Source organism: Oryzias latipes, chromosome 20, assembly GCF_053564925.1.
Source record: "Oryzias latipes strain Hd-rR chromosome 20, Olatipes_Hd-rR_3.1".
Taxonomy (NCBI): domain Eukaryota; kingdom Metazoa; phylum Chordata; class Actinopteri; order Beloniformes; family Adrianichthyidae; genus Oryzias; species Oryzias latipes.
The window spans coordinates 26,111,489-26,133,427 of record NC_136256.1 but is presented as its reverse complement, the minus strand read 5'-3'; the positions used below and the strand labels follow the sequence as shown (position 1 = coordinate 26,133,427).

General features: G+C 42.6%; 2 protein-coding genes across 2 annotated transcripts in view; one reads left to right on the top strand and one right to left on the bottom strand.

Moving 5' to 3' along the window:
* The window catches only part of tmx3b (thioredoxin related transmembrane protein 3b), a 42,420-nt gene extending 21,376 nt beyond the window's left edge, over positions 1–21,044 (bottom strand). The window contains exons 1-10 of the mRNA XM_004081160.5: positions 20,905–21,044; positions 20,632–20,689; positions 20,291–20,330; positions 18,694–18,817; positions 18,303–18,348; positions 15,379–15,459; positions 14,915–15,014; positions 14,759–14,836; positions 14,493–14,559; positions 3,948–4,046 (exon numbers count right to left, since the gene is read on the bottom strand). Of these exons, the coding sequence (XP_004081208.2) occupies positions 3,948–4,046; positions 14,493–14,559; positions 14,759–14,836; positions 14,915–15,014; positions 15,379–15,459; positions 18,303–18,348; positions 18,694–18,817; positions 20,291–20,330; positions 20,632–20,689; positions 20,905–20,995 (784 nt within the window). The 5' untranslated portion in view covers positions 20,996–21,044. The remainder of the gene's footprint in view (positions 1–3,947; positions 4,047–14,492; positions 14,560–14,758; positions 14,837–14,914; positions 15,015–15,378; positions 15,460–18,302; positions 18,349–18,693; positions 18,818–20,290; positions 20,331–20,631; positions 20,690–20,904) is intronic.
* LOC144988184 (uncharacterized) lies at positions 8,266–13,734 on the top strand. Its single transcript, XM_078938305.1, has 2 exons — positions 8,266–9,988; positions 11,486–13,734. The coding sequence occupies exon 2, from the start codon at positions 12,957–12,959 to the stop codon at positions 13,434–13,436; it is 480 nt and encodes a 159-aa protein (XP_078794431.1). The 5' UTR covers positions 8,266–9,988; positions 11,486–12,956; the 3' UTR covers positions 13,437–13,734.
* Positions 21,045–21,939: the final 895 nt, after the last annotated feature.

The following is a 21,939-nucleotide window of genomic DNA, read 5'->3' as shown; positions in this document are numbered from 1 at the left end:
GTTCAAATCTGATCTTTTGGACCGAAATCGAAAGTCAGTCGAATCTGCAACCACAAAAAAAAAAAAAAAAATCAATGAATAAAAAACTAAGCATCCGTGTGTTACGGCAGTGAGGTGTGCATTAGGGCTGAAACGATTCCTCGAGTTACTCGAGTTACTCGATTAAAAAAATTCCTCGAGGCAAAAACTCTGCCTCGAAGCCTCGTTAAATTCCTATGACGCGCACTATACGCGCGGCGCAGGGATTTGATTGTGTCACACGGACCGTTTATTCACGCGGACGTTTTGAATTTAGTTGGCGCAATGGCAGAGAATAGATCTATAAATAAACGGCAGAAATTGTCTAAAGTGTGGGATCATTACACACTTAATAAAGAAGAGAACAAGGTGCAGTGTCTGTACTGCAAAATAGAGCTGGCATACCCGCGCGTGCCGCCGGCAGCGAGCGAGTGGCGGCGTCAGCCGCTCCGCGCCCTCTCCGCGGCGACCAGCGCGGGCCGCCTCGGCGGGCGGCGAGAGCCCCTAGCTGCGGTATTCAGGCGACCGGGCCTGCTTTGAACACTCTAATTTTTTCAAAGTAAACGCTTTGGACCCCGCGGGACACTCAGCTAAGAGCATCGAGGGGGCGCCGAGAGGCAGGGGCTGGGACAGGCGGTAGCTCGCCTTTCGGCGAACTGCGAGGCTTCTTAAGCATTGCAAAAATAACAAAAGCATTATTTTTACACGAAATATAAACAATGATAATGATCAAATATGTTTTTCTGATTCTTTTATTTTTAATGGCCTTCCATTTTGGTGTTGTGCCATCCTTTCAAAGTCTTCTGCCCCCCCCCCCCCCCCCCCCCCATACAAAATGTTCTAGCTACGCCACTTCTCAAGACCAACTTAAAAACACCAAAAGTAACATTTGCATCAGAGCGGATCTTTAAAATCAAATGCTTGTTCATTTTACAACCACATCATTTTTGTTATGCATTATTTGTTTTGGTTGTTCAAAAACACACAAGTCGTTTTATCCGATTACTCGATTAATCGATCGATTAAGAGCTAGATTAATCGATTACAAAAAGAATCGATAGCTGCAGCCCTAGTGTGCATATATTCAGACTATAGTTGTTAACACGATTTTCCTTTCAAGAGGAAATTTCTCGTTGTTTTCCCGTGTTTTGCAAATTTCAATTTCTTCCAAAAGTGCGACTTATTTATGATGTTTTTTAATTTATTTTGCATTTTTTTGGCATCAGCAACTTACCCTCCGGAGAGACTTTCAGACCAAAACTAGAAAGGTTAAACGTCACTTCTTATTAGCCTCTAACATAAAGATAAATAATCAAAGCATATTGTGCAAAGCTAACATTGATACCAGTAGAATTAATTGAAATTTCTTAACTCTTTTCATCATCATCAGATTTAAGGGGGGGGAATAATCCAGAATTTCCATCATTCTGACGGATTCTTTCTAATAGATAGAAATACTGAAAATTGCATCTTAGTGCCAGGCTCAGTCTGAAACTGCTTTTTATATTTCTATAAACTTAAGGCCCGTACACACCGGGACGAATATTCGCCAGCGTTTTTCGCCACGTTTTTTGTGTTCACACCCAGGCGATTTTCGCTGACGGTGAGCCGAGCGAACATGCAATTTCATTCCCTGACATTAGATGGCGCTTAATGTAAACAGAAATACTCCCGTACACAAGGTGGCGCTGCGCAACTTTACGCTTCTTAAAGTCGCTTTTCACTCAGAAGAAGAGAGCAAGTATTTACGCACTTGTCAGAATAATACAAAGAAAACATGAATATTTCAAGCACCAGTAGCTCCAACTGGTACTTGGTAAGGGGATATTTAAGAATGTCCGTCATTATTTCTTTGCGGCAGTGTAGACGCTACTTGGCGTCTATCTTCTTCGCTGGTATGTGTGCTCAGCAAGGCAGTTTTGTGTTTGAGCGCCCCCAAGTTGTGTTTTACTGTAACTTCAGAAGCTCCAGACACGTGTGCAAAAGCGGCATTCTCATTAAAAAAAAACGAACCCGAGGCGTTTTTTTTTTTTTTGACGCTTTGGCGCGTGGCGTTTTTTCGCGTCGGTGTGCACACTCTCATTGGTGCCCTTTGTTTAGTCACGAGGCGTTAAACGTCGGCAAAAATCGCCGGCGAAATTCGTCCCGGTGTGAACAGGCCTTAAGGCAAAGGAGACTCATTTATTAAATGTTACCTTTCTCAACTAAAATCTTTGAGGTTCATCGTTTTTTACAGACTAGATTGAATCAGGACAGAGGCCGACAAATTCCTTTCTTTTAATTATGGTTTCTGTAGAATTGATCATATATGTCACCAAATATCAGAGCTTCTTATCTGTTCACAGAATTGTCCTTAGCAGCTCCAACATCATTAAATGTGTTTTTTTTTAACATCATGTTCATTCTGAGATCAAAACAAGTTCATTTCAGGTCAAATAAGAAGAACTTCTGGATCTATTTCCAAATATTCCAGCAACTCCAACCAAAGAAGAAGAGTTTGCTCGGTTTCAAAGAGATTCCAACACCTTTATGAGGTTTGGAGCTGCTCTGGGATCAGGTTGTCATTAGTGTGAGCTTTCATATCCCTTCAAAGCCTTCAGCGCACATCTGCTGACTGTTTGGCTAAATGCTTTACAGCGTACATTTTTCTGATCTGATTTTCTTCCTCTGCTGTATTCTCACTTCAAACAAAAACTATTTGCTTTCCTGCAGCAAAAGTAATCTCTGATAATACACCCGTCTGAGAACACACAGTGTACTTTCGGGGTTTTCATTAACTAATCCAGCTGACTTTCTAATCCACTGGTTTGGAGCCGTCGTGTTTACACAGCTGATATTTACCGTCGAGCCAAAATCCAGGATTATTAAAAGGCTTATTTGCCCTCCCTTTATACAGAAATATTTTTTTAAAAAGCAGAAAACAAAAACTAATGTGTAAAAATGAATGTTGGATGACTAAAAGTGTTGTATTTCATGCAGCCAATTCTGCGTTTATGCCGCTGAACTGGGCCGGCTCTGAATTACAGTTTTTTTGGGGGGGTTTTCATCGACTTTAGTTGTGTTGGCATTTCGGTCAGGTAGCAAATTTCATGTCAGTATGACTTATGATATACGGGCTTATGGGGGGCTGTGGGGTGGGGTATAAAAATGTCGTCTCAGCCGCTCCAACGAAGCCAAAGTGCGTGAAATCTGATCTTAGGTTGAAAGATTTTTACAGAGCTTTTTATCACACATCCTCATCAACCTGTAAAGTCTTCCCCCAGTCGAAGACTTTCACCTTTTTTTTTTTTTACAAGTCGGATTTCTAAGCAACTCCTGGTTGGGAAAAAACCGATGAGCGTCGCTGTGCAGAAACATCGCTCCTCTGTGTCTAATTTTAGACGGCTTTCTCAGCACAAAGCCTCAACTTGCTGCCGTTTAGACGGCAGTTTGTGTTTCACTCTGCCTTTTGAAGTGTGTTTGAACGAGATGAGCGGCGTAGGTCATTTCTGAAAGGTAAGGAGCCTCTTTCCAACAGGCATGGGTGAGGTTTTTAATCTCTACGGATAAGGAATATATATTTGAGGGTGGGGCTGCAAAACATCAGGGGCTTTGTTCCCTAAATATTCTGCTGATCTACTTGATGTATTGCTGGTACTTAGCAGACCATTTGAAAAATGCTTACAAGTAACTTTGGTTCATAAAGAGCACATTGTAGTTTGAATAATTTTTGCACATAAATCTGGGTTTTTAACTGTGAACATTTATATTTCTCCTTTTTTTTGTTTCTAGATACGTTGAGTAGGATTTTATGGAAAATCTTTCTCATTTTCAGACTGAAAGTGAATGAATTTTTTGAAAAATAAGGAACTCATGTTTGTATGCAGTTGATGGCACTCATAGTATTCATAGGGGCTGTGGAATTTATGTATGAAAAGTGCATACGCCACCTGTTTCTCCGAGTTCATACAACGTAAAGCCATCAATCTGGAGGTATCCTTGGAAGCGCTCCCTGTTCACCCACGATGACAGGCTGCCGTCCTCGTACTCTGCAACAAGGAGACAAAATCTTTCAGCAGCTCATCGGCAGTCAGGGCACAAAGCGTCTGCATCCAAACGCCAGGCAGAGCTCTCAGCTGATGGCGGCGTTGTCAAAGTATCACGGTTTGGCACAAGCAAGCGCTCCTGGAAGTGAAGTGCGGGGGGGGCACAGGCTCGGGGGTCAGATAAACAACCATCAGACATCGTTCAGGGAGAAGGGTGCCTCAGCCCGAATGCAATGCTCCCAGTCGGAGAGAGAAGATTGGGAATCAATGCAGACACAAACAAACATAAGTAACGGGTTCAAAGACGTGACGGGCTAGATGGTCCAGCCCTGCTTATTTCACTAAAGACCCACTGATTTATTTTAAGTGTTTTTGGTGTTTTGACATGTTTTTGTGGCATTTTTCTAATGATGGAGGACATATAGAAAACAAGTATTTGTTTATTCAAATTGCTGTGAATCAGGAACAGATGAAAAAAATGCTGTTGCGAAAAGGATTGTGTTTGTGGCGGGTCATAAGCTCCCTGCTCCACTCCATTCCGATGCATCCACTGTCAAACAGATCCATGTACGTCTTTGTTTGCCTCGTCTGAGCTGGAATCTGGATCTTAAAAAAAAAATAGCTCCCATAATGCTCACCATTTTTGTTGCAGCGCTAATGTTAGGTTGGCGGGTGTGAAGAGTGTAAATAAGGGGATGACGGGAAGAGGAGACGGGCTTACTCTGCGCCAACGGTTCCACCTACAACTCTGAAGCAAATTTGTAATCAAATCATGCTGCTCTGAAGAAACAATGTCTTAGAAAATATTTGGTTTTTTGACCCACATGAGTTGTACATAAGAAAAGCCTTGAAACAAACACAAAAGGAGGCTTGTTGCCGGGGTAACACCTGGAGGCGACATGCATACGGCTGCTGGAGGTTACACCGAACGTGGACCCAGGCTTCCTGAAACACAGCTGAGAGAGAAAGGCGCATAATTGATGTCAAGTGTAGTAAAGACCTTATTATGGCCCGTTAATAAGTTAACATGGCCTTTCCGCTTCTGTTATAAGTAATTACAAGAGCGCTGACGACTTTTAACATCGTTCCTCGAAGGAGCTGGGAGCAAAATACTGAACATGACAACTCAAAACCCGGAACGTGCTTCTAAAACCCACAAGGTCGTAGTGTGCAGCAGTGATACAATGTGTGAACGCTCAGGAGCCCGCTGAGTCAGTCAATCTGGCAGACATACCAAAGACTTCTTTCCACAGATGTTTGGGCTTTATAGACAGCAGGCTGCTGCTCAACTTCTCCCCCAAAAGCAGCAGAGAGAATTGCAAGGGGAGGGGGGGGACCCTGCTCTGAGATTCCTGATGGACTGAACCTGCTTCACCTTGAAACAAATTGGATGTGCTTTCTTTAGGAGCGGGAGCCTCACAAACTGGGAGCGGTCCTACAGGAGCCTGTCAGGCCCCCAGTCCTCTCAGCAGGAGACAAGGCAGAAAGATGAGAAACAGACAGGGGGGGTATCGAAACAGACGGTGGGTGGAGTGGCGTGATCCGGCGTCAAGAACTGGAAACAGAGGGAGGAGGAAGCTCCGACACATCTCGAGGATCAAGGTTAACGGCACAGAGGACCTCCAAGAATATGCAAATGGCGGAGGAAGAAGATGAACTAAAGGGAAAGGCGCCAAAGAGTGGGGAGGAGGGCCGAACCATCAGAGATAAATCTACTGGGAAAGATAAAGGAAGAAGCTGAGGATAAAAAGATCGATGACCATAAACGGAACAGAAGGCGGTATGATAATGAGGCAGCGAGGGGAAAAAAACACATTTCTGTGAACTCCTGACTGCAGTTGGTGGAAATCCATTTGTTTTAGGGAAAAGGTGACAAAAGAGAAGCTCTGGCCGAAGCCAAAAGTAGACTATGGTTTAAGAATTTACTTAGAAAATGCAGCAACTCAAAAACTTCTATGTGAAAAATATCTTGATGTTCTGATGGCCCCCCTTCAAATCTAAGCTGACCTCGTTCCTGGCAAGAGCTTCAAAAATTCACACTTCTTCAGACTGTTTTGAACTTTTACTAGCCAAGTGAAGCTTGCAGTGTCTGAGATGCAGCTCCTGAGGCTTCGGCAGCGTTTCAGAGAGGCACAGTGGAGCAGCGCTGCCTCGCCCTGGTTTCCCAACTATCGCTGCTCCTCCAACTCCTCAACGCCATGGCCAAAAACCTTTGCGAATGTTTTATTTTTCGTTTTGCACAACTGAATTCACACATCCACAACCCTCACACTATGATTCTGCATCAAAGCACAGTTTTTGTTTAATCATTTGGTAACCTCACCTGCTCTTTTAAGGCTGCATCTCCATTATTTCAAGGCCTGCCACATAAGAGAGTCCCATTTATTACATTTAGATCCAACAGTGGGCGTAACTTTTTCTACACACGGGTCTAAATTAGACGTGCCAGTTCGCAGAAACAACAATGATGTGATCTCATGGGCAGATGTAAATCTGGAGTCATTGTGTTGTTTTTCCAGAGCGCAGTGTGACCTGCGGCCAATCATCTGCATCGGAGGCTCGCTCGCCCACAACAACAAGCTTCATCAATGAGGAAATACAGCCGACGCCATCAACCAATAATGAAGCCCAAACTTTGAGAGCATCAAATCCTGTTTACTGTCAAAGTAACCCCCCATGGGTAAAGCCCCCAGAGAACTGTGCACACACACATCTGCCACCAAAGGAGACCTCGTCGTTTATGCCCCTCATTATGGAACGGCAAGTGCTTTAAAAGCACTTCTAGCAGTGACAAATTCCCAAATTCCATATTTGAATATAAAAATAATGATCTTTAATTCACCTTAAGAAAAGGTTTCAATGTTTATCACTTCAAAAGAAGTTATGTTAAGTTGAAAACAAAGCAGAAAAAACATCTAAAATAGATGTAGAAGTAAACAAGTTTAAACCAGCGGCCTGCAACCTTTCACAATAAAAGAGCCATTTGACCAAAACCCAACCAGAGCTGCAAAGTCTGACCTCATCATACAGAAAAATCCAACTCCGATCATCTTTTGATCTATTTTCAAAGCGTTTCCAGAGGTCGTTTGATAACAATCATGCAGTTTTTAGCCAAAGTAAAAGCATTCCTGTGTTGTTTTCCAGTTCATCAGAAATTCCCCTCTGATTGTGTGGGTGGAACGGTGGACGCAGAGAAAGACCGTTCTTCACTTCATGCATCTATACAGATGCTCTCATGCTAGCTAACAGCTCCTCACACCCCCCAACCACAGCGAGCAATGTTGGAGCCGTACAGTTTAGATCCAGATTCCAGCTCAAGGCCCGTACACACCGGGACGAATATTCGCCAGGCGTTATTCGCTAGCGTTTTTCGCCACGGTTTTTGTGTTCACACCCAGCCGATTTTCAAGCATCAGTAGCTCCAACTGGTGCTTGTTTCGGGGATATTTTAGAATGTCCGTCATTATTTCTTCGCGGCAGTGTAGATGCAACTCGGCGTCTATCTTCTTCGCTGGTATGTGTGCTCAGCAAGGCAGTTTTGTGTTTGAGCGCCCCCAAGTTGTGTTTTACTGTAACTTCAGACGCTCCAGACACGTGTGCAAAAGCGCAATTCTCATTGGTCAAATAGATTTCGACGCGAGGCGTCAAAAAAAAAAAACGAACCCGAGGCGTTTTTTTTTTTTGACGCTTTGACACATGGCGTTTTTTCGCGTCGGTGTGCACACTCTCATTGGTGCCCTTTGTTTAGTCACGAGGCGTTAAACGTCGGCGAAAATCTCGCCGGCGAAATTCGTCCCGATGTGAACGGGCCTTCAGACTAGGAAAACCAAGACCTGCATGGACCTTTTCGTAGCCCTTACGTCACCGCTAAAAGCTTTTTTCAAACTGCATTTTCACAACCTGATTCACAGCGAGTTGAATAAAGAAATACTCTTAAATGCAATTCTAAGCTTATGGGTAATTTTCTAAATACATCCTCAAAAAAACGCCTTAAAGGCCCGTACACATCGGGACGAATTTCGCGCGCGATTTTCGCCGGCGTTTAACGCCTCTCGACTAAACAAAGGGCACCAATGAGAGTGTGCACACCGACGCGAAAAAACGCCACGCGTCAAAAAAAAAAAACGCCTCGGTTTCGTTTGTTTTTTTGACGTGTCGCGTCGAAATCTATTCGACCAATGAGAATGGCGCTTTTGCACACGTGTCTGGAGCCTCTGAAGTTACAGTAAAACATAACTTGGGGGCGCTCAAACACAAAACTGCCTTGCTGAGCACATATACCAGCGAAGAAGATAGACGCCGAGTAGCGTCTACACTGCCGCGAAGAAATAATGACGGACATTCTAAAATATCCCCGAAACAAGCACCAGTTGGAGCTACTGGTGCTTGAAATATTCATGTTTTCTTTGTATGATTCTGACAAGCGCGTAAATACTTGCTCTCTTCTTCTGAGTGAAAAGCGACTTTAAGAAGCGTAAAGTTGCGCAGCGCCACCTTGTGTACAGGAGTATTTCTGTTTTACATTAAGCGCCATCTAATGTCAGGGAATGAAATTGCATGTTCGCTCGGCTCATCGTCAGCGAAAATCGCCTGGGTGTGAACACAAAAACCGTGGCGAAAAACGCTGGCGAATAACGCCTGGCGAATATTCGTCCCGGTGTGTACGGGCCTTTAGAAGAAGTTAAAAACACCATTTTCTTTAGAGTGTGACTTTATAGATATTTTTATAAATTTGACATACATGATAAAATGGCCTAGAGATTAGTGACACTGAGGCAGTAATCTGATTACCATTACTCTTATGTATTCGTTGAAATTCTACTTGATTTTAGAGGCAAATGTTTGGTGTCATTCAAACAACCACATGTTTCAGACTGTGGGAAGAGGTGACAAGGCGTGTGCAAAGCAGGTTTCCTGCATGACAACAGAGTGAAAGGTGTAGAAAGAAGACCGTGGTGAGAGCAGCCATGTTGTTGGCTTGGAGAGGCCGCCGCAGAGACGGGAAGCAGAGCTTGAGGCAGCAGAGATGAAGATGCCGAGGTTCTCTTAGTGAGTGACCAAGAATGAATCCATCAGAGGAACAGATCATGTTTTGGAGATAAATGCAGGGAAGCAGTTGGAGTTGGTTGAACATGTTGAGAGTGATGATGTTGATGTTGGTAAAATGATGCTGGGGTTGGAGCTACCAGGTAAGAAGAAAAGACCTGGATGTAGAGGGGGAGGACATGAGGAGGTGAACGGTATGGGAGAGAAAAGAGTTAGAAGGAGGCGGGTAATTCACATTGGCGCCCCCTGAAGGGAGCCGCAGTAAGGCGCAGAAGATGACATCACTCAAACGCCGTAATTCCAGGCTTGGTAAAACACGTTCAAGCAACCACTTCAATAAATAAATAAATATCAATGAAAACGCGTTCAAAAGTCTTGCATTCACACGTCACTACAAAGGTTTTTAAGACAATTTCTTAGGTTAAGAGAAGCACAGCCATTGAACGCGTGTCTGGAGTTAAATCACTTCAACTGGGGTGGCCGTGGTGCAGCGGTAGGGCGGTCGACCCATGATCGTAAGGTTGCAGGTCCGATTCCCGAGTCGAAGTGTCCTTGGGCAAGACACTGAACCCCACCTTGCCTCTGGTGGTAGGCGGACGCCTGTGTTTGGCAGCGGAGCGGCCACCAGTGTGTGAATGAGTGTGTGTGTGACTGGGTAAATAGGTCTGTGACTGTAAAGCACTTTGTCCTTGTAGGAAGAAAGGCGCTATACAAGTATACGCCATTTACCATCTTTGACCAATCGGGGACTCTGATTTGGTAGTGATGTATGGATGGCGTCCCTTTTAATTCACAGAAGTGCCAATCGTTTGAAAATTGCTCATGAAGGAGAAATGAATAATTGCTGTTCCTGCCCGACCAGAATTCTGTGACACCAAGTCACTTATAGTTCGCAATAGGCTCCGTGCACGAAAGTAAGGAGTTCTACTTCCGCCGCCTTGAGTGTGAGGCCGACCATTTCCGGCTTGCGACTTCTATAGCAGCGACACGGCAGATTTTGATTGCGAAAGATGGTATATTTCGCCCGTTTTCTACAAGGTCTCTCGAAAATCGACGTGAACGACATCTACAGGATTGTCGACCAGTGCGTGGTTACATGGGCAAAATATCGTGTCTAAAATATATAGTGTCGAAAATACCGAAAGGAAATGTGTTCCGTTGTAAACAAACCTGTGCTGTCACATATTATGCAGCAGCTCGGTAACATACGAGGCGATCTTCCAAACGTGCTTTTATTAATTTTATGAATATTATGAAGTGCCTGTTCGCTCATCATTTTATATTTAATCCTTGTGGTCAGTGCTTTTTTTGTGGAAGAAGAACAGAACTGAAGAACACCCCAGTGTTAGCCAGTGTTGTTAGCCTCTCCTAACAACATCAGCCTTTATTTGTCGGGGCACAATTAGAAACACAATTCCATGTGTCGTGATTTTTTGAACAGTTTCTAAGGACTGAGCGGCATTTCTGCTCTGAAAAGCTCACACACACTGTGTGCTCTGCTCTGTCCTCGCGAGTCCGGCAGCCGCTAACCCAGAGCGGCGGCTCGGCTCGCAGTTCGAATTCTCACACATAACAAAACGCACACGTAACAAAGCACCCTCCCCTCAAACACATTAATAAATCCGGCTGCTCTGCTCAGAGAGGTTCACTCGGTCCACTGGCACCGGAGCCCGAACGCAGAGCTCGGATGCCGGGTCCAGACGTCAGTGAGCACGCATCCCCCCCGCATCTCCCTCGTGAGGGGTGAAAGAGAGGGGAGACCCAGCGGGGCGAGAGCGGAGCGGGGCTTTACGCGGGGCGTCCGCAGAGCCGCTGATCGGTCCCGTATGAGCTCACAAGCTTTCTCTCAGCGAAACACCGTCTATGCATGACGTAACCCAGAGCAACAGTGACACACGATCGGAATGACCGTTTACATGCTCCACGATCGGATAAACGATCGGTATACCCAGCTATCTCGATCGGAAAGAAATTTTGATCCGAACGAGTCTGACCGGGGCAAAGTATTCTGATCGGCGTGTTTACATGACGCATTTTCTTTCCGATTGCTGCAAATACGAAACACGACTCGTCTTGCTTGGGGTAAAGTCCTCCCGCCGTGTTCACCATCCATTCGGCTCTCACCGACACATCTACTGGAAAGCTATGAAAGCTTATATTAGTACTGTTGTACTTTGACAAATTCGCACACGGGTATACACAACAATGTTGTGATGTCTTTGTCACGCGTTGAAACACCAAACGCCTTTCTTTTACCCGAAATCCGCTCCTATTTACTCAAAACTAGCAACTCAACAAAACTCCCCACAACAATAACACGACCAACAGGAAGTTGTCGGCCTCACACTCGAAACACGGAAGTTAACCGGAAGTTCTTTCGTGCACGTAGTCTATAGAGCTGTGAAAGTACGCCTGTACAATATATCGCATATTTATCGTTAGCGCGGTATCAAGCTGTGCAATACGAATTTCGTGAAATACGACGAAAATTGCTATATACGGTCACCTTAAATGTGCTAAAACAATCTTATGGCAGCTTGAAGTATTTGAAGGATCAAAAGAATCCATTTATGCATTTGACCAATCGGATGGAGCCTTTTTACCTTAGATGTTTACCTCCTTTGTGGACTAGGGTCATTTGGAGTATAATTGAATTTGCTATTTGTTCATGTATCGTCATCGAATTATTGATCAATTATTATCGCGTATTGCTCATACCGCGCAGTCCTATGAGAAAGTAAAGGTCTGGGCCAAGATGCTCTCTAGTATGTTCAGCATGTTCTTGAACTCGCATCACATGCCCGGTGTGCACGTCTGTGTATGAGAGTGATCTCAGGTAGTCATGTTTGCAGTGAAAACCTGCAGTTTTACAAACAATGGAGACACTGACCACTGAAGCAATGTAAGATCAACTTTGAAGTAGAGCCAAGTATGAAATGAGTTTATGTGTGAATTAAGCAGCAACAGGTGAATACTCAACAAATATTCCCGTTAAATGAGTCTGTTTTCATTTCTACACAAACATGACAGACACAGTCTTTATCTTCAAAACACACAGTGATCAAACCTGCTCAGCGCTTAAGGCACGACAACAGAGCGGACCTGCATGTGTCCCCGTACAGAACAGAAGATTAGGGTAATTAAATATGTATGAGCTGTTCTGCAGGACCACATTCTTATGCTTCACTTCAAAAGGGACGCCGCCGTTTGTGATGCGCACCACAGCTATCAAAGCCCAACAACAATATGTCGAATATAACTTTACACAAAGCAAGAGGTTGCGTTCGGGCGGAGTGGCTCTGCTCAGTGGGAGCTCTTCCTGAGAAACAAAAACAGAAGAGCAGCAGGAGTGCAGTTAATGTCTAATGACTATTTTGAATCTGCTTCTTCTCAAGCTACGTGACAAAAAAGAAAAAACTCAAATGCCAAGGGAAGAGCAGGATGAAAGACATTTGCATCTTCTGGGAAGTGTCACCCTTTTAAAGCCTGTAGATTAAAACAATACTCGCTCGCGAAAAATAGAATATGCAAGTCCTGCAATATAATATCCCAGCACGCACTGGGTGCCTATGCAAATATCTCTTTGGAGGTTTAGCCAAATAACATTTGATAAAAAGTTTGAGACAGATCATCATGCAAAGGGAGGGTAATAGAAAACCGCATCAGGTGGCCGCCACTCATTTATTTTCTTATCCAGCATTCAGCCGGAGCAATTTCAGGGAGGCCAGTGTGGAGAGAGATGTGCCGCTGCAGACAGAAAGGAGATGCTGGAGACTACAGGTGATTAAAAACAAGAGAAGGGACAGGAAACTGCATTTTTGGGATTCAGGGGGGAGGAGGGGGAGGAGCAGCCTGTCCCTGTAAGTAATGCTTTATGCTGAAAGAAATACAGTTTGTTTTGATCCACGTTCTCACTGCCTTGTTCTCTCTATGAAAGGAAAGCAGGACAGAATCCAGGTCGATGCGCCAACCATGGCGATGCACGGAATCCACAACACCCTCCAGATCAGGGTCATGGAGGAATCTGCGGCCAGCGGCGTTTTCGTCGTCAGCATCCTGTGCGGAGAGCCCCTGCTGCTGCATTTCTGGGTCAGGAAGCCCGCTTTCCGCAACGGCCAGGTGGAGCAGACGCACGTGACCCCGAAGACGGCAGCCGAGGTGACGTTTGTCTTACGGGTGACCCACCGCGCACCCAACCTTCCCAACTGCCACTACTGGAGCCCGTTCGTGCTGGCGCTGTGCCTGGACGCCCTGTACTACCGCTTTCGCCTGCCGGCTCACATTCAGTGCGTGCTCCACATCCAGGAGATCCTTCAGGCACGAGGAGAGCTCACACTGACGCGCTGAAGCCTGAGCAAGATGAGACAAGCGGCGTGTGACGCCTCTACCGTTTGCACGTTCTGCAACTCAAACAGCTTCCACACTTCCAGAAAGCTTTAGGACCGTTTCCGTGGAAATATGGACCTTTTGGATCTCTTTCCAGCACATCAGAAGGCATGGGGCTGGGAATTGAGGATGGGAAACTCCTTCATGCTTCTTTTTTGGCATTTTACAAGTCCTATTCACTAGGATTGTGTTTCTTTCCCTCTCACATGATGCTCATCTCAATATATGAGTTCATAATAAAACCATACGATACAGGCTATTTCTTTAACCTAAGCGGATACAATCTAGATCTATATTATTCATTTAGCATGTAAAACTATCAAATGACTTAACTAAGAAACTTTTTTATTGTTAACCAACCAACATAACAGCATAACAGCTTTAAACAGTAAAACCAGCATTATGGATCCGAGTGATTATTTTGATCTTTTAGTCTGCATGTTTTGTTTTTTGTGGCATATTAATTTATTCCACAATTAAGTTTAAAGTATCTACCGTGAGCCTTACTCTGCTTTGTGACTTCTCATCATAACACTTTGACTTTTCATTTTCCTTTCTTCTAACTTCCCATTTGTCCGTGAATTATCCGAAAAACAATACGCCTAAAACTGAAGAATTTTGTCTGGAAATGAACCTGGTGTGGCCACACGTTTGACTTTAACACCCGTTTGGTTTAGTTTTATTTGAGATTCACTAAGCTGTTGGCCTGCAAACATAACACAAACTCTGCACAAGTTTCTTTTTTTGAACTGTGGTCTCTCCCACTCAGGACGGCAGTCCGTGCACAGAGGCCCGCTATGTACGTACGCCCAGAGACAAGCGACCACAACATCACTGGCCTGACCACACACATATAATCGTGGCAGAACCCTGGGTGCTTCATGATGGGCCCGGCACACCGAGTCAAGTCAGTGCGGTGAGGAAGATGAAAGGAGGGAAGCGGGAACGGAAAACTAGAGGAACGCAGTTCAAGGTACCAGAGGACGAGGAGTTTAAGAAAAGTGGCAAAACACTCACCATCGTAGGTAAAATAATCTCCGTCCTTAAAGACCACAACCGCAGGAAGCTCCGGCATGGAGATGGACTGAAAAATAATAAAATAACAAAGGGCTTTGAGTAAAAATAATGAATGTCTTTAGATCTTATCAATAAATTATCAATTGAGATCTGAAAGAGAACACAATGTATACGAAATATCCCAAATTTCTGTTTACATTTGACAACATAAATCAGAATATGAGTTTAATTTATTTGTTATATTTAAAAATAATTGAAGTTTGTACCTCTGGCACGGCATCCTCTGAAGCCGAGAAGAAGTATGTATAGACGATGAGCTCAGAGGCTGCATCGTTGTATTTCTCCTGCAACACAGAAGCTCTCATCAGACCTTTTTCACCTGACGGACACACTTTTAAAGGGTCGACGCAAACAGCGCTTACTTTCAGGGGAGAGTCCCCGCCAACGTACACGAAGAGGACGTCGTGCCGTTTCATCATGTGCTCAAACATCTGCGTGCTGGGAAGCGCCCGCACGGCCGGTCTGCGGGAAACCAACAGAGATCAGCTCGTTGGATGCAGCCTCCAATCCAACACTTCCTGAGGTTTCCAGTCCGGTTTCTGAGGCAACAGCACCACCTGGTGGACAATCAAAACTCTGCAGCCCTGGATGAAACTCGGGGCCAAGCTTTTGATCAAGCCCACTGTCACGGATCAAGCCCGGTTCCCCCTCAAGGCAGGGAAGCTGTCGGGCTCAGGCGATACAGAGGTTTAAAGTGGAGCATTGAGCTAGGAAACAAACATGGCCTGGAATGATAAGCCCGCTTGGACAGCTCTCATTAGTGCAGCACTTTTTCCTTTGAAATAAGCGAAGTTGTGCTCCGTTTTGTTTGAAGCCTGCGACTTACCCTGCCACCCTGTTGGCAAACTCCACGATATCATCTTTCGTTCTTGGTCCTTTGTAATTGTATGCGAGATCTGCCTTTAGCCTAAAAACAAAAAGGCAAAGACAAAGCAGAAGTGAAAAGTGATCCATTGTTTCTGCTCTTCCGCTGACAAATAGATTTATGCTTAAATGCAAGAGCAACGTTTGTCTGTGTTTTTTATCTAAAAAACAAAAAAGGGTGAAACAATAAAACAGTTGCTGCATAACAGTGTTGAGTTTGATTTAGAGCCAATTTCAGGAGTGACATTTGTATTTGTTATCATGAAGCAAAGAGCAGGGCGTCTTAAGGTCAAAGAGGCTCTTGGTGAAAGTTAAAAAGGCCGAAACAACCAAAGTAATCCATCAGACGGAGCGCAGAAGGATTAGGAATGGGGGGAAAGAAAAAGAAAAAGCAATGCATGGGTTCAGAAACACTAAAAGAACAAACCATTGTGCTATTTTGTGGGGTCCAGATGACCCCACTCCCAACGTTAACGTGCCTCCGAGGCAAATGAAACTCCTAAACTGACTACATTCAAATGCCTGGATGACAACAGTCACAGAATCTTCAATGTGGCAGATAATCATTTTCCGCCAAACGTTTTCCAGGGGGAAGGTATGTCTTTACAAACAGATCAACCAATGAGGGGAACATTTGATCGGAGCAAAAAAAAAACCCTTCAGCCGAAAAGCAGAAAAGATAAGGAAGCGTTCTGTGAAAAGAAATAAAACCAAACCAACAACACTAAAGAGTCTCGTGACTCCACTTAAGCCTTGGTCATAACCGCCCATTCCGGGGAATCCTGCGGGCAAAAATGAAATGTACGCAGTTGAAATATCACGGTTGTAGACCAGTCGGTGAACCCGTAGAGCAAAGATATTCATGCTGCATGGGCATGCTGTGAGCAACAGGTCAAAGCAGACACTTATACAACACGTAAGGGTGAAATAGGTCAAATGCAGGAAAAATCGTTGTACAGATTTTTCCTATTATTTTTTTATAAACCACCCCCAAATCCAACGGAACTGCCAAGGAGCCCATTTAGTGCTGGTCATGTGATAAGTGTGCGCTCCTATCATGTAACCTGAATATAAGACACGGGGAGCGTAGACAGTGTGGTTTGTGCGGGCATCCCTACTAATGTTATCACGTGCACGGCCGTTAGGTACAATAAGGAGCCAGTACTCGCACCGTACTAACGACAGCATCGCCCAGAAGTGCTCAAATCCCCATACGGGTGCAATAAGGCTTTATGATTTTAAGTGAGATTAAATATCTGGAAAATACTTGTCTATTTAAATGTTGTATGATTTTAGATACAAAAATACCCCCAATGGGTCTATTATTCTTCTACTTTTGATGAATCTTTGTTGACTGAGTAGATGCCATATGGCAGCTATGAGAGGATTTTTTTTATATGTATATTTTTTAGACTACTTCTAAGAAAGAAAGAAAGAAAAACAGAAATTGCTGCTGTGTGATGCATTCTTGGGGAAATGGTTGTTATTCCAGCCACCTGACGAGCATAATGTGGCCAAAAGAGTGTTCTGATGAATCTGCAGCAATCCAAAGATGCTCTTTCCGCCGCAAAGGTCAACTTAATCTAAGTCACAGCATCTCTGATGGGGTAAAAAACACACACAAGAAACTCTTTTTCCAAGAGCTTTTTCTAATTAATCTTCCTGTGTCAAGGTGCTCCAACAAGCAGGGTGCATTAACGATTGCTAAGGTTACAGCAGCCCACAGAGTTTAATGAACTCAAGGGGAAACCAACTCTAAATCAAGTCGTCCTCTGTCATCAAGGGAGATGGCTCATGTTTCATCACACGCCGTGAACTTGTGGCAGTTTCCCAAATGAGCTTGATGAAACTGAACGGGGAGCCCATTACCGGGACCTGCTGATAAATGAATCCCTTTCAGATATGTGAAGAAACCTCTTCTCGTTTATCTCATGTCAACATGAGCTCGGCTATCAAGCAGCTGGTGTCTACCTAAAGTCATGCCTTGTGATGTGCTACGCCGGCCAAAAAAAAACAAAAAAAAACAAAAGCAGCAGGAAATGTCGCCTCTCTTGTTAAGCTGATCTCCAGAGGTGCAGTTAAAGATCTTTAAAAAAAAAGAATGATTATCCAGGCTAAACTGAGGAGCTACATTTACTACGACGTATCCCCAAAAGAAAAGCATTTTTAATAACCAAATGGAATCAAACCTGCGTTTAAAATGTGCGAAAGACATCAGTCACTTACCGACGCCTTGAGGGAAAACACGCAACAACACCTGATTCCCTCCAGACTCGAGTTTGTTCTCTAAAAGCGTCTCCACAACTAAACAGAGGCGACGGAGACGCAGCTAAGGTCAGGGGAAACGATCCGAGATACGAGAGGGACTCCTCCTGAAGCCATCTTTGTTTTTTAAAAGCAAACAATATAAATATCCTCTAACTGATATATCATCATACTTAGGAAATATGCTGTACAGGGAAACATAGGACAAGATAAAGAAATAAAAAAAAAATTAAAAACAAGAAATATCCAAAAGCCAGCAAGAAGAAGTAAAAGCCTTATTAAACCGAATTTATTAGCAAACCCAGTGCTCCTACCATCTATTATAATATAAATAAATATACATATAGAAACATCTGACACTCATTTGTCACGTATAAACACACATTCTCCGTGTGTAATCCATTTACCTTTTTCCCTGAGATTTTATTTTTCCTCTCTTTTGATGGATAACTTTTTGGCAATAATTTTGTTTCTGCTTTGAATGTTATTGTTAGTGAGATCAAAGTAACTTACTTATGAAATTGGATCAAATAAATACACTTAGGAATCAATACATCCAAACTAAAGGGTGAAAACAAACCATCCGTCTAACTGCTCGACTGTCAGAAAAGAGAGACTTACAGTTTTATGGTGGGGTAACCACGAACGCCGAACTCCGACGCCATTCCTATGACAAAAACGTTCAAAATGTAAAAACTCTTCTTATTTATTTACTGAAAAATGACTCTTTAAAGATGTAATATTGTGAAAAATTAACCAAGAGATGAGAATTTAGTATGAATATTTCCAAGTACCAATTAATAATCTGTTTATCATCTTAAATCCTTCAAATAATCTACAACAATTATTTAATCAAGCATAATAAAATCCAATTAACTTTTCCTTGAAATTATTTAAATATTTACTATTAAAATTAAAGCATTTTTCGCAGAACAAAAATAATAAAAAAATCACTTAAATACTTTTGAGTGAAACATCTGTGCACAGTTGTAAAATATGGTCATTTCCTCACCTGAGTAGGCAGTTGCATCCATCTTTCCGACACGCACTGGCGAGCCGGAGCTCCTAAGCTCCGCCCCCACTTCATCCCAGATGGGTTCTAGTTTTTTACAGTAACCGCACCATGGAGCATAAAACTGCAGGACAATGATAGAAAAACTTATCATTACAACTGAGAGCATCACGTCAAAAAAATCAATTTAATTTCATTTTATGTTCAATAAAACATATTTCAGATTATTCCCTGTAGGTTTACATGAATTAGATTTTTGTAAAGAAAAAATATTGAACTGTCAAATAATGTACTGATTCATTGTAAACCATTTTTCACTGCTTTAAGTGCATTTTTGTTTAGACCCTAAACCCCTAGGTTCCAGATTGGAGGTGATTTAAAAACGAAATATTAAAGCAGCAAAGTTCATAAAAGCCTCATTACTCAACCGAGTTAGTCACTCTGATTGGAATCATGATCAGTCAGTACAACAACTTGAGTGTCTTTTAACATCAGTAAAGCTTGTTAGTCCGCTATTTGTCCTTTTGAATAAAAACCAGAGTTTGGTGATGTCATATCCTGCTAAGATGACAACCACAGGGTTATAATAACTAACTTTATATCAATTAGAAAGAGTCCAAGAGGTCACATGACCACAACTTAAGTCCATCTATTTTATCAAACTAAAATAAAATTAATGTGAATGTGCATTAAAGTCCCACTCTGGTGATTTTATGATGTATTTCCAAAGCGTTCCCAGAGGTCTTTTACTTATGATTATGCAATTTTTAGCCGAAATTCAAGGGCACAGTTTCTGCAGGAGTTTGTTAGACATTTGCCTCCAAGTTGTGGGTGTGACAGTTGACAAGCAACCCCGCCCCCCTTCCCACTGCTTACAGGGAGCTTGTGACCCGCCACCCGCATTTTCTACATCACAGATAAGCTTTTTTTTTTTCATTTACTTTAAATTCAAAACGATTTGAATACTCAGAAATTCCAATTTAAGCCTAATTTTCTTCATATACGTCCTCCATCATCAGAAAAATGCCACATAAACATGTTAAAAATACAAAAGAACACTATTTTGATTGGAGTGGGTCTTTAAAACGATGATAAATATTATTAGAACCTTTTGAAAATTAGACATTTGAGGAGATTTATACATTAAAAGTACAATAAAAAGTCAACGAAATTTCTTTACCATGAACGAGGCTAATGCTGAATATATTTATCAATTGATTATGTATTTATTTTAATTAAAAAACTATTTTCTCTATGCCTGATGAAATGAATGTATACAAAATGCAAAAAATAGATATAACTGTAAAGGCAACAAGCCCCGCTAGTTCTTTAAGTCAAAATGTCCCAGCATTGACCACAAACTTGACCACAAAACGTCACCATTAAACAACACAGGCTTTCCAACATAAAGCCCCCAGCCTTTGCCCAGCATGCATGGTTTGTCTTTCACTAATCGCACAGACACAGAGGGAGGTGTGCCCCCCTCCCTGATCACATCTGACCGGTGCCATCACAGCGGGATGATGCTCCAGACAGCAGAGGACCAAACTAAACCACCGCTCAATGGGCCCAGATTAGTGTGTCATTTCAGACTCACATCAACCAGCCAGATGTCGTTCACTCTGGTGTCTTTAAACCTATTAAAAAAAAAAAAAGGGTCACATTTAAATAACTTTAAACAAAAAAAATCTTAACCAAAAATGCTTATTCAATTAAAAAAAAACACACTAGCAGGAAGAAAAAAAAGATACAAACAGAACTGTGACGTGAGGTTACGACAGTTGAATCGATTTACGGAACTTTCATTTCCCAAAGTCTTGTGTTGATTTCGAAACCCAATTTACATAAAGTTACAGATATTCAAATTCAAAGACTACCATTTGAACGAGAGACACAAACAAAAACAACAACAAAAAAACGAGGGAGTGGATTACTTACGTGCTATCTAGATCTTCAACAAAGCCGAGCACCGTGGTAATGCAAACGGCCGCTATCACTGCGGATGACAGGAAGAAGCAGCAGAAAGGAAAGGTCGCGTTTGTCAATCAGGGTCCTCCTCATGACTGAAGCATCCTCGGCTAAAGCTGCCGCTTCAGCTAACCGTGCCCGCTTGGCGCCCGAAATCAGCTTTTAAGGGCCGTTTGGAGCTGATTTTACGATGCATGCCCACAGTTGAATGTTAGGAGTGCGTGAAACAAAAAGCGAACGTACCTCTAAGGATCACAGAAGCTTTCTCTTGTGCCATTGCTTCGTGTGGGAAGAAGCAGGAAATACAGCCGCTGCACTTCTTCTCTCTGCGCATGCGCAGGTTGACGCAGCGTTCAGAAGACGTTCACGAGGACAAGAGCTAAATTTAAAAAAAATCTAAATACCATAAACGCTTTTTAATTCTTTTTTTTTTTTTTTAAATAGCTCAGATTCTTTTTAAATATTCCAAATATTTTTGTAATTGTTCATATGTGCTTGACAGGTTGCCTACTAAAACTTTGTAATTATCTATCTATTTTCTTTTTTTTTAAACAATTATAGAAAAATGTTTTTGAAAGGATACAGGTAAATCAGAAGACTGAACATTAAAACAGTTAAACTTAGAACAACATTTAAAAGAGTTTGCATGACGCAAACCTAGTAAAACCGTAGATTTGTGGATAAAAGCAATGTCCAAACATTTGTCAGTTTAAAAAATAAATACAAAATAATTATTTTTAATCTTTACTTAAAATCACTCAATAGATAATAGCTATGTGGTCAACGATTGTTGTTGGTATCTGAGCCAAATGATGATTGAAATGAATGCCTGGGTATTTATTCATTATTATTTATTATGATGTGATATGCTGACGACTGTCTAATCTTCATACGGATAATAATATTAACGAAATATTGTGTATTTTCTTTTTTTTTTCTTTTTTTTCTTTTTTTTTTTACTTGTCCTGTCCAACAGCTAGGCAGGCAGATGAGAGCTGAGGGCCTCTTGTGTTGGACATATTTTACTTTAACAAGAGGGGTTATTAATCTTCAGACAAACCAAAGGTATGACTGAATAAACCCCTTTTGTGATTGAGGCCAAACTTTATTAATTTCAACCATGATTGAAAATCTTTGGTGTTGGACCGGACGGAAAAGGAAAGAAGGGAAGAAGAGGGAGGGATGTTAGAGAGGGGGGGGGGTGATAGTGAGAGGGGGGGGGGGGTAAGAACATGAAGCAGCATAGAGCAGACAGGTTTACTGGTTGTTTATCATTAC